Source organism: Hoplias malabaricus, chromosome 2 (genome assembly GCF_029633855.1).
Source record: "Hoplias malabaricus isolate fHopMal1 chromosome 2, fHopMal1.hap1, whole genome shotgun sequence".
NCBI lineage: Eukaryota > Metazoa > Chordata > Actinopteri > Characiformes > Erythrinidae > Hoplias > Hoplias malabaricus.
This window is the reverse complement of record NC_089801.1, coordinates 33116143-33128804: the sequence shown is the minus strand read 5'-3', so window position 1 is coordinate 33128804 and position 12662 is coordinate 33116143. Positions and strand designations below refer to the sequence as shown.

Below are 12662 nucleotides of genomic sequence, written 5' to 3'. Positions count from 1 at the left end.
ATTTTCATACATTTTTCATTCATTCGTTCATTATCTGTAACCACTTATCCAGTTCAGGGTCGCGGTGGGTCCGGAGCCTGCCCAGAATCATTGGGCACAAGACAGGAACACACCCTAGAGGGGAATTGATACATTTTTATAACATACAGTATATTTAATATATATGTTGAGGCACTATTTCCAAATGTGGGTCGGTTCCTCTTATTATTAATGAATTCTGCTGTAATTTAAGGTGCACACATTGCTTGAATAATCTGATTTATAGAAAAGCATGAAATGAAATTGGATTCTCATATTTTAAAGTCACCACGCTCATTGTCAAGTGTGGGCTAGAGGGGTACGGAGCCCCTCAGGTCTCGATTCTCAGTTCTGTGGAGCAATGCGGCCCTATCCAATACTTTCAGGCTTAGTTTGAGTGGCATTATCCTTACAGCAAGTCCTCAATAGACACAATAAACCTCAATAAACATTGCTACATGTTATTTGCAGTGCTACTGCTGCAAAAAACTGTAACTGTGGTCATTTTGTCCTTGATTATGAAGCAGATTCAACAGCAAGATATGGCTCAATTTTCAGTCTGACACCTCTCTAGCTATTGCTACTGAGCGAGGACCCTTGCGCTGCTGTGTTTTACTGCAGAGCTCTCCAGAGTGCTACGCTATAACAACCCAAGCCAGTCCATTTCAGGAAACAGATTGCAATGGAGAGAAGCTCCGTTTGCCAAAAGTGTAGCTGTCAGTCTGTTAAATTAAAGGCAATATTCTTGTCACGCTGCAGCAAATCTTCCGCTCTGCAAACGCCGTCGACTGTAAAAGAGGAGCATCCAAATATGACTCACAGAAGCTTTTGATAAACCATTCAGCGTGATATTACACCTCGAAATAGACAGGTCATAAATTAATGTACAATCTATAGTGGAGGCAGACACTCATTACAAAGCAATGTTGGCCTCTCCCTGCCCTGTCTAGGGCTCTTCCTAGAAGCCGTTTTTTCTTGATAGCATCAGTCCATAGGGTCAGGCGGGGTCCAATCTTGTTGCCTCCACAGCACGTCTTGACCATGCTGAATCAAACTACACCTTTCTGGGGAATTCTCCTACTGAGGGCACTTTGAGGCACGTTGGGACTGTTCTACATCACCATGTCTCTTAGTCCTTCAGGGGAAATCCCTAAAAGCCTTTTGTTTATGAGGCTTTAGACTCATAGAAGCATGCAATGGCACCTCTTGTTCTGGCATGAACTATCACTGTGGAGATCAGTGTTTAGACTATGAGCACCGCACTAATTTTTGATTACAACTGAGGTTCCATAATAGGTGTACAGACAGTCAGGCACAACAGTTGTGCTCTGTAATGTAAAAGCCCCCAGTGTTTGGTACACTTGATGTGTATGATATTAGGGAATACGGAGATACGTCTTGTGCGTGCAAAGCTTCTTTTGCAGTAAACAAAACAAAAACTAAAAGCAAATTCCAATGAAACACATCATCCACAACGTATTACCACATCCCATAAAAGGCAGACTCCAGCATTTGTTTTGGAGATGACAACCTGGAACCGTCACACAATTTGGACTCAACTCCCTACACAGTGTAATAGGTAAAAGGAATTAGAGCTAGCGGTTACAGTGCACTATAAACCACTTAAACCCTTATTTTAGTCTTCTAAGGGGCAGATGGTATAAGATGAATGTCTGGGGATAACCACTTTTGGCTCTTTTCCACTGTATGTTACCTACTCTACTTGGCTCTACTTGCTTTTGGGTCCCTGATACCTGATTTGTTTTCCACTAGCACAAGTTGCCCCCCCCAGAAATGTAGCTGGTGACATCACAAAACGGAGAGTCTAACTGGAACTGAAGGCTTTGGAAACCACAACAACAGCGACAGTAACATTAAACATTTACTGATCTTGTCTTTGTGTGTTGTTCTTGTTTTTGAGACTAAAACGCATCAGTTCTGACAGATCAGTAGAGATTTTTTATTCCTTTTAGCACAGTCCAGCTCTCCCTAAATTACTTCGTTGGCCACCAATTCAAGGAGTGTTTTAAACTCTTAAAATACCCCAGCATAATGTTACAAGCTGACACTGGGGATTAAAAACAAACATGATTTCTGCTCTAGCTTGGAGATTTTACAGATGGCGAGTTTGTCCTGGATGTCTGCATTTTGTCATGATTAAAATGTCTTTCTGGCCTATCACTGCTATACAAGTCTAACACATCACAGTTTATTCCCTACTCTGCTTCCTCTGAACCATGAGTGAGCAGATATTACAAAGTACCCTGTTCCAGGTACTAAATTTGCCTAATGCAAAAGCAAAAAATCTGAGTAGGGTCGAGTAATTTGAGTAGAATAGGTAAAATGCAGTGGAAAATGCCATTTGAAGTCTGGTCAGTGATCAATGGATATTTGGGTCACTGTTAAGAGTGACTGGCATACACAAGCTCAAGTAACACAGCTGTGTCTGATATATTTGCACCAGCAACCCGTGGACACTAATCAGTGTCACCGTATCTGTATGACCCAAATACTGTCTGTATAACAGTGTTTCTGTGGTCAGAATCTGACCAAGGATGCGCGAGTTTAGAAGGCAGATGATAAATTGTATATGACAGAAAAGGGTACTGTAAAAATCCACTTATATTCAACCTACAATGTAGGTTGAAATATTCGACTGTGTGGATGTTATTCTGAGTGTTTTTTATAATGTCCATGGTGCATCTGTGGCTAATAGTGAGCCTTTAAAGATTTAGACTGAGATTTGGAAAAGGAACATTTATCATGAGATTTAGGACACTGAGCATTTGTATTTACAAAGAATAGCACCACCAATATGAACCTCTATGGAATGTCAAACTAGTGTGAGCTCTGGAGCTAATTGCGGCACTGGCCTATGCTGAATTTCAATAGCACTCTCTTGGCAGTGATAACATTTAGGTTGTGTTAAAGCCAATGTTAAATGTAAATTAGCCCAAGGCGAGATCTTTATAGGGAAATGGCAATTAATATGGCTGCATGGACACTGAACTACATACAAAAAATGTCCTATCATGCTAGAGACATGCTAACAGTTGTCTCAACACAGCAGTACATATACACCATCTGGTGTACACTCTAGCTGCTTCTCGAGGCAAAGCATTCTTTTTTGAAATGAAGCAAAATCTGAGGTCTCTCTGTAGGATCTTTTCTATCTCTATCTGTGCGTTTGTGTTGTTCCTCAGCCACGTGGTGAGAACATTTTCTGCTTGACATGATGCCCTTGGGAGGAAGATGAAGGGTTACGACCCTCCACTCTTTTCCCCTCCCCCAACCCCACGCTCTGGGCTCTGTGTGGACTAGCCAAATGAACCCCTTGTAGCAAGGCTAATGGAGTACAGGAGGCACACAGCGGGATTAGAGCCCGCTGGCTTTGAATGGCAGGAGCTTTTCATCTCCCCAAAACTGTTTTGCATGCAAATGTGAGCCAGCTCCGGACAACAGTACCCTCTGCAACTGATCTCTGCGAGCCAAACTTTTTCAGAAAACAGGGTCTATTCTGGACTTGTTATCTGGCTAATTGAAAGCGCTATGTAGCAACAACAAGGGGGTTGGGATTTTATAGCTTTAACAGGGGGAAGGCTACATTTTGGGCATAAAACTCCACAATAATTTGATTACCATGCACACCCTGCAAATATCTCTCCTGCCACAGGCCAACATTATGAAGCGCTGCCTGTAAAATTCTTAATTCCCTACGTGAGGTAATACAGCAGTTAATGTGCCAGCGGAATGTTGGCCGAATTCTCCCGAACCATCCTCGTGGAGTCACATATTAAACTGTGGATTTGAGGCGCTCCATTTAAATCGTCAGTCACAATCAAGGAACCACACTGAGACTGCCTCTTGCTGGTCAAGCAGTAACCCTTCCTTGTTGGATGCTAATAGAGTCTGCAGATTGATTGGCTTGCCTACAGGCTCCTTAAAGGCTGGGCTTAATTTCTGTTCTAATCCTGCGCCCGTAAGCCACGCTCCGAACGTTTGCCTCTCCCCATTTCCAGAAGTTCAAAGATGGATAGGCTCTATTAAAGCGGATTGCTTCCCTCTTTGTCATGTCAGGGCCTTGGAGTAATGTGCATATGGGTTTGATGTTTAATTGGAGCAGAGATATTCAAATCTGAGCAAGTCCCTTGGTCCTATTTTGTGTCTGAGGGTGGGGTCCGAGACTGAAAGAAGGCTATTACTCCTATCAGATTTCCTTGGAATTTATTTTTTTTTTTTGCTTTAGAGGTTAGCATGGATGGGTCAGGACTAGAGGTTAGTGGCTCTTCCAAATGCAAGGGCAACTAAAGGCTGTGAATGGAGGAAGGGTGGAAGGCTCGGTACTTGGCCCCCTTAAGGCTTTGATCTTTTACGGCTGTCAAGGGAATGGCAGAGGCCCACTGGGTGAGGGAGAGAATGTGAGGCTGTGGTTGAGTGTCTGAAAGGGGAGTGTGGCTAGGTGATCAATCTGAAACCCCCCAGGGTCATATCGGATGCGTATAAGCCAGAGCATTGCACATATTCTGACGTCTAAATCTGCTGCAGCTTCACCACATCCTCTGCAGTCTAGGCCAGAAAAGATTATTTTGGATATCCTCTGACTCATAAAGCATTTCTCTGCTAATGTTTTTTTTTTTCTTCATTCTCCTTACTGTGCAAGTGTCATGTTACATAACAAAGCAGCCTTCGCCGTATATTACCTCCACTGTTCACTTCACAGAATGAAACCATATCGACAGAACTGCTGACCGAACAAAGGGAACTGGCTCTGAGAGGAGACACTGTGGCGGGGGACTGAGCTAGAGAGCTCTGGCTGTGAGACCCTGAGAGTGACCGCTGTTTGAATCCCAGCCTGTGTGCGTGTGGGGACTGCTGCCATGGCCTATTAAGACACACGCTAATGTTAATGAAGCGAGCCTGCTAGAGCCCAGAAGCAGCAAAAACAGATATCAACACCTAAGCCAGTGTCACTGTACATATGCAAATGTGTTTTGTGTGAGCATAAAGATGCCCACTTTTGTATACTGTACTGCATACTGAACATCTCACACATGTATCCGCCTACAGAAACCACAGTTGTGCTCTCGGTTGCCTGACTGACTGGAATTAAGTGTGCCCTGGTTCTCACACAAGGCACAAAAATAACGCTGCCCACATAAATGGTATAATATATGCATTTCTCTTATGGACTTGCCTAATGTTTTTGCAGCCAAATTTGTTTTAGTTAATTAGGAATTCAGAGTTAATTAAAACACACATTCATATGGGGCCACAACTTAGATTCATTGTTTTTGCTGATTCATTACTTGAAACATGAACAGAGCATCGCATTTTTTTTGTGGATTTTTTTATTATTCTTTTGGAAATGGCTATGTTCTTTCAGTCACTGCACATACAGTCATACATATGCCTGTTTCATTTATTCAGAGGTTGAGGGGTCTGTGGCCCCCTTGTACAGCATTACGTTTCACGGCAGTGGCTGACAAGTTAACACAAGGGAGCTTCTCTCCAGTGTTAATGGCTGACTCTGTGTGACAGGCATTTCAATGCTTCCCGCTTAGGCGCAGCATTCCTTCTCCTATGAGGCCCGCCAGTGAAAGAAAGACAGAAAGAATGAAAGACAAAAAAAAAGAAAGAGCACAAAAAAGAAAAATTTATTGTCACCTGGGGCAACAGCCTCTGGTTTGCTTCGTGCACACAGAGAGGATTACAGCATACATATGGAATGCAAGCTTAAACATAATACATCACACAGCCAAACGTGAGAGAGGTGCATGAGTGTGGCCTTTCCCAGGTGATGATGTATAAGTACAGTGTAAAGAAGTACAGGCTCCATGTGAGAGCAGATCCGTGTTTCTCAGCCTTATCTGTATATCCCAGTAGCCTTGGGACGATAACTGATGTTGTCTTTTACTTAACAATCACAATTTTTTAAATAATTGTGATCTATGGTACATTCACAAATGTATAGATAAGACTTCAATTACACATAGGCTACACAAGCAAAACATCATAAACTGATTAACTGATACAAGTACTAGGCACTAGGACAGATTGTAATGTATGTTCTGCTGCAGAATAGGCAAATAAATAAATAAATGCTATGTTGAAAATTCTTAAGTATGACTTTAAATATGCAATATAATCCTATTTAAGTCTATGTTCTCCAGGGATCTGCTTGGCAATTGCAAAGCTGAAACTATTTTGGAAACATGCAGCTGTACCTTGACCTGGCGGACAAACGTCCAGAATATGCATTCATATCATAATATAGACCTACTTTTCAAACTAAGTTGCTGATTTTGCCTTTTAAGTGAGTCCGATGGAGTTTGCCTTCTCTAAAGTGCACTACACACTACACTGGTCATGGACATGAAGGCACAGTAGTTTTCTGATTTTCTTGAAACTGCATTTTGTAATTTGTATTTTCTTGAAATTGCAGTTTTTTTTTATGGATTGGACATTGCATATAATTCGTATACACATTTTGTTTCCTATATTTATGCAAATTACAGCAAAAAATATGCGGTATGCATGAGGTTTATCCCCTTTCATTATTGCAAACAATTCTTTGATTATCAGAATTACAGATTTCCATGAAAACAATTTCTTAAAGACATAAATGGATTTAATGTAACTCTATAAGTTTGCCTTATTTATTTCTGTATGCACAGATCTATGAATATGCAATTAATCCTCACCTCTACCTCCACCAAATCCCTCCACTGCTCACCGGCAGCTCTGAAGCCCACCTTGCAAATTGATAGAGTTCATCCCTAGGTTTGTGACGTATGAACCTCGCTCTCTAAATCCGCCTGCCGCAGTTTTAATTTAGAAAAGATAAATTCATGGGCTTTACTGCTTATTTCACTCATGTCAACACAAACAAACAAATGCTAATAAAGTCAAATACATGATTTTCACTGGAGGGGAGCTTTAAAAAAAGAAAGAAAGAAAACTAGATAAGAGAGATAAGAACTACAGAGATATGCTACAGAGCTTGGGTGGTGTGGTAGGTGGCAGTAAGTTCTCGAAGATCTGCTGAAAATATCTGAGCAGCAGAAGAAGCTGGAAGAGTGCGAAACATGGCGGTTCCTCAGAAAGACGCTAAGCCGGGGAAAAGCGGAGGAAAAGAGCCGCAGCCGTTAATCATCGCCAAAACTCCTACAGAGGAGCAGCGGCTCAAACTGGAGAGGTTAATGCGAAATCCCGTGAGTGTTTACTGCTGTTCGAACATCGATATAACGCTCGAAATTACCGTTCCACCTTAAATGTACCAGCAGTTACATGTAAATTCAGCTCCGTTTAAGGTGGAACAGACGTTTCGAACCTTACTAAATAACGAATGTTTTTAGAGTGTGCACATTTTTATTGAATTTGCGATAATAATTCCTTAATCCGTACATTCATTTCCTTTCAATTGTCCGGGCATTAAAAAAATATTTAAGGATCTATTTGTATATTTTCGTTCCACCTTAAATGGTGCCCCTGGTCTATGGAACTGCTGCGCCATTTAAGGTGGAATGGAACATTTCAATAGGCAGCCAAATGGAGATTTCTGTAATTAATGTTAGATCACTGTTTAACACTGTATCCAGGGTAGTCTCCAGTAAACAATACATATTAAACGCAGCTGTAAATAAATGTATGTTTTTTAGGATAAACCTGCTACTATCCCCGAAAGACCCAAAGAATGGAATCCAAGGGCTCCTCCAGAGTTTGTACGTGATGTTATGGGTACGTTTTGGGTTCAGATCTATGTATGTGTACGTAACAAACTTACAATTACAATAAATTAATAATTAATTCTTTTCTACTTTACACCATCTCCATTGCAGAATTAAAGAAACCAGTGTAAAAATGTAAACATGCCTTTATTGTTCATGTCTGGGCTTAGTGACAAGTTGTTTTGGGTCAAGAATTGTGTTCATAAATACGAATAATAATCAATATTTATTAATAATATTAGTTCATAAAATCCATTCCATTTGTCTCCAGGCTCCAGTGCAGGAGCAGGCAGTGGGGAATTTCATGTTTACAGACACTTGAGACGCAGAGAGTATCAGAGACAAGACTTCCTGGACCGGATGTCAGACAAGGTAGCTGTACATGGGGATCCATATTACAAAATATCAAAAGTAATTTAAAAGAAATCACCCAAACCACACTGTGGAAATGAAGCTTTTCGACGATTTAAAACACCAGTTGAATTTAACAGTCGCAGTTGCATTGAAACAGGTAACATTATTCAAAACGTTGCTCCATGTGTCTAGCTGTGAGGGGTCCGGACTGTGATTTGTTCTTATAGGTTTTTCACTTTTCTTTCCCCAAACTTTGGATCCACCTATCTCTATATAAAAGAGATTATTTAAGATGTGCTGTCAGGCTGCAGTCTGTGTCATGCCCATATTAGAAACTGTGAAGGTCTTATATACATTAGGAAAGTCTAAACTTAAACTTAATTTCTCTTTCTATGGGTTTTAAGAAATGTTATTAACACAAGCTGTGTTTAAAAAAATATATAAAAAGGATAATAATATAAATTTAGTCCAAAAATATCTTTTTTTTGTTTCCCAGTAATAAAGGAATTATACCTGTCTTAAATAGGCCTTGGGAAAACACTCAACAGCTGAAATATATCTAGTATATGGGCTTTGTAATTGTAGAAGCAGTTCTGTATAGATGAATTATAGACATTTTAATATGTTTTTATATTGAGCCTCTTATTCCATAACCTACTGTCCTCTTACTCACTTACCTCAGCAAAAGTTGGATGAAGAATACCTTGTGAAAGTGAAGGAAAACCAAAAGGCTGCTGAGGAGAGGACGGCCAAACGGAGGAAGAAGAGGTTTGTTTAAGTTATTTAAAATAGATTTCAAAGTATGGAAGCAAATCTGTCTCATCAGACTTTGAAATATTACCACCTTTGAATTTGTAGCACTGAAATTTTTTGCTGAAATTATGCATCTGAATTTTGTTGCTTTTGAATTTAATTCTTCAGATTTCCACCTCTGAATATTTTACTTCAAAATTATGCATCTGAATATAATTGCTCCTGAGTAGAACACGTTTTCAAGAATTTTCAAGAACACGTTTTCAGTGTCATTATTCAAGGTTAATAAACTCAGATAAAAAAATTAAAACAATATATTTTGAAGTTGCTCAAATTCGGTAGATGAAATTCAGATACCAAAATACGAGTTACAAAAAAGTCAGATACACATCCGGGACACCAAGGATGAGCAGTCGATTCATTTGGATTTTCTCCGTGGCTCTAAATCTCTGTCGTACCTTTCAAATTTTTGGGACACTTTGAAAATAAAGAGATAATAACCGCGGAAGGAAGCAAAACGTGTAATTTTTCCACGGTGTGGAAGTTGTGTTCGTATTTCGCCACCTATCGGCGACGGAATGCAACTAGTGCAGCGTTTAAGGTGGAACAGAAAATCCAAATGAATCGATTGCTTATCCTTTGTGTCCCGGATGTGTATCTGAATTTTTTATCTCCAATTTTGGCATCTGAATGTGGTCTATCGACTTTGAGCAACTTCGAAATATATTGTTTGGATTTTTTTAAACTTGAAGGTGTTGATTGAATCGTCTTCACTTTGATTTTTTAGAGAGAAGCTCAAACTGAAAAAGGAGATGGCCAAGAAAGCCAAAACGGAAGACGATGCAGAATCAGGTATGACTTGCTTATTTGTTCATCCCATTGTTTTTGTGTTACATCTTCACTGTTGTAAACAGTCAGAGCAGGAAGTAATAACTGTGTTCCCTTAGATAAGGAAGAGTCCTCAGAGAGTGATAATGACTCTCAGGAGCGAGAAGCCGAGGATGATGCAGAGGTGCCCAGCTTCGTTATGGGGAAGAGGTGACCCTCGGGGAGGAATAATAAAACCCTCGTGATTATGAAACCAACAGCCAGTGTGTGGGGTTCGGGTCCAGTGGCATTCTGAACCAGCAAAATACATTTGCATTTTATTTGGAGAGAACAAACCCTGAAGTGTCACTTGTCAGAAAATTCATAAAATGCTGGTATTTTCTGATAAACAAGCTTGTATTGATTAACATGTCAGAAATGAGCCTTGGTAAATAGATATCATTTTGACAGTTCTCATTTATCAAAACATCTTCCTGAATTTATACTGTAGATATGTTTTAAAAATAAACAGAAAGAATCCAACTATGCGAGTTTAATAATACATTTAAACAAAGCATTATCGAGAGCACACAACTGTATGATGTTTTAAGCTTCTTGACAGTCACACCGTCACAGTGCTTGCCAAGCATTTCATTACACCACATTAAAAATGCAGGTTTGTAACGGTCTCTTTTAAGTTATTATTTCAGCATAGATCCATATAAACATCTCTGCCTGATGATACAGGGAGGGGTATCTTGGTAAACGTAGCATGCAGAAGCTTGCAGATTCACTGACCTACACACCTCCAGAACCTGAAACACATATCCTGCTGTTCTATGGAGCTGTGTGTCAAGAGAGTGCTGTTTGACCATCCAGTAGTGATGGTCATAAGACCAAAATGGAACAATTTGTCAGAAGAGTGCCGGGTTAAATTAATAAATGAGAAACATAATGCATGTCACCGCACTGTCAGAAAAATTGTGTCTGTGGTGATACCTATTTAATACCTTTAGTTAGGGAACATAATTGTACTTTTTTATATTATTTTTGTATGTTTTTTTTAATTTGTGTTGGTTTAACCAGTGCCGATTTAATCTCCAGGAAATATGTAAAAACAATTGTACAGATGTACATTAAAGATTACAAATAATCACCTCTCCTGGAGAAGAGAATGCAGTGTACCTTTAGGGAACAAAGCTGGACCGTAACTCACACTTTGTACCTTTAGTGACCAATAATGTACATCTACTGTACCTTTTTTCTGAGTAGTTAATAATTCAAATCATTTTTTCCACTTATCCATTTCAGGGTCGCAGTAATAATGCCAATGTAATGGTTGTCTCTCACTTTGTGTTTTGTTGAATACGTTGTTTTGTATAAATTGCATTTCATCCAATTCCAGTGGAGTTTGGAAGCAAAAGATATGTGTCAAGGTTGTGGTTTTTGAGGGGAGGGGGGGGGGTAGATTGTGAGGCCTGCATCCCAACACTGGAATATTTATGCAGATCCTTACAGGAGTATAAACCAGCCTTTACACAGACTAGAGAATATATTCTGAGGAAAGTGTTTGTGTTCTCCATCTTTTCCAGAATACGTAAAAAAAAGACAAAGTTGGACTGTTTTGAATGTCTGCCATTAGCAGAATTAGAGTTTCCCGTTATCTTGGATACACATAATGAGATTTGTTCCCTGAAGCAGAATCTCAGACTCTTCTACAATGGTAAGAGAAGGAGTAATATCTTATTAATCTAGAAATGTATTTAATTCATTCAGTGAATGTCCAGAGGACATACAGCAGTGTGTCTAGTGGTTTTGTCTTGAGGCTTTAGTGAGGACCTAGGAAATTAATTGGGAAGAACATGATTAAAAGAATGGCTGCTGGTTTCTGTTTCAGTGAAATCTGTACAATGGAAGATCATTGCTTGAGTTTTGTTTGAAGGGGCCCAAAAACTATGATTCTTTTATTATTTTTCCTTTATTTTTTCTCAGAGGCCTATTTATATCATCTGCTACTGTGCCTTTCCAAATGATGATGTAAAGGACTTCTGTTTTCTTGTATTGGGCCCTATTCTAAAAGCAGTCCAGGGGGCAACACTCCTTACAACTTCAGAGAGAGTGGGCAGAGCTAAGTTAATCTTCAGATGAATAAAATAAAGCTGTATAATTCCACATGAATTTTATTAAGTGGAGAATGATTGAGAGGTTTGTCAAATGTCATATACCTGTGAGATTAGTAAATGAGAAAGTTTGGATTTTTGTCAAACTATCGGATGCCTGACAATCCCATTAACTTTTTCTCCCACCCACACAATTGTCGTGCATCTTTTCCAGCCCAGCTGAATATGTCATCTGCAGATCTGAGTCATGCACAGCACACACTTCATGTCTAGGCAGGTCCCAGTTGAGCTGGTTTTGGCCGAGCCAGTTTTAAGGGCAGTGCAGCTGATGCAGAAAATGTCATCTGTTGGTTAACTATGTGGTACAGAAGATCCACCCAGAAAGTTCAGGATCCTATAGGTGCATCTCAATACATTAGGATGTCATCAAAAAAGTAAATTTATTATAGTAATAATATAAGCTCGTATATAGATTCATTACAAAAAAAAATGACTTTAATGTTGATGAGTATGGCTTACAGCAAATGAAAACCCAAAAGAAGTTATCTCAGAAAATCACAATATTATATAAGACCAATTAAAACAAAATTAATACAGAAATGTTGGCCTACTGAAAAGTATGTACAGTATACGTACTCAATACTTGGTTGGGGCTCTTGCATTAATTACTACATCAATGCAGTGTGGCATATAAGTGATCAGCTTGTGGCACTGCTGAGGTGTTATGGAAGCCCAGATTGCTTCAATAACGGCTTTCAGCTCATCTGCATTGTTGGGTCTGGTGTCTCTCATCTTCCTCTTGACAATACCCCATAGATTCTCTACTAGGTATAGGTCAGGCAAGTTTGCTGGCCAATCAAACACAGTGATACTGTGGTTATTA

The 12662-nt window shown here is 39.6% G+C and overlaps 1 protein-coding gene across 1 annotated transcript; it reads left to right on the top strand.

Moving 5' to 3' along the window:
• Positions 1–7005: 7005 nt before the first annotated feature.
• prkrip1 (PRKR interacting protein 1) lies at positions 7006–11094 on the top strand. Its single transcript, XM_066660587.1, has 6 exons — positions 7006–7229; positions 7677–7755; positions 8017–8117; positions 8782–8867; positions 9640–9704; positions 9800–11094. The coding sequence occupies exons 1-6, from the start codon at positions 7104–7106 to the stop codon at positions 9892–9894; spliced, it is 552 nt and encodes a 183-aa protein (XP_066516684.1). The 5' UTR covers positions 7006–7103; the 3' UTR covers positions 9895–11094.
• Positions 11095–12662: the final 1568 nt, after the last annotated feature.

Bases quoted from the DNA above. Each gene is read 5' to 3' on its own strand.
- prkrip1 (XM_066660587.1), top strand. From the start codon at position 7,104: ATGGCGGTTCCTCAGAAAGACGCTAAGCCGGGGAAAAGCGGAGGAAAA. The intron at 8,118-8,781 runs GTAGCTGTACAT...CACTTACCTCAG, and splicing joins TGGACCGGATGTCAGACAAG to CAAAAGTTGGATGAAGAATA. The intron at 8,868-9,639 runs GTTTGTTTAAGT...TTGATTTTTTAG, and splicing joins GCCAAACGGAGGAAGAAGAG to AGAGAAGCTCAAACTGAAAA.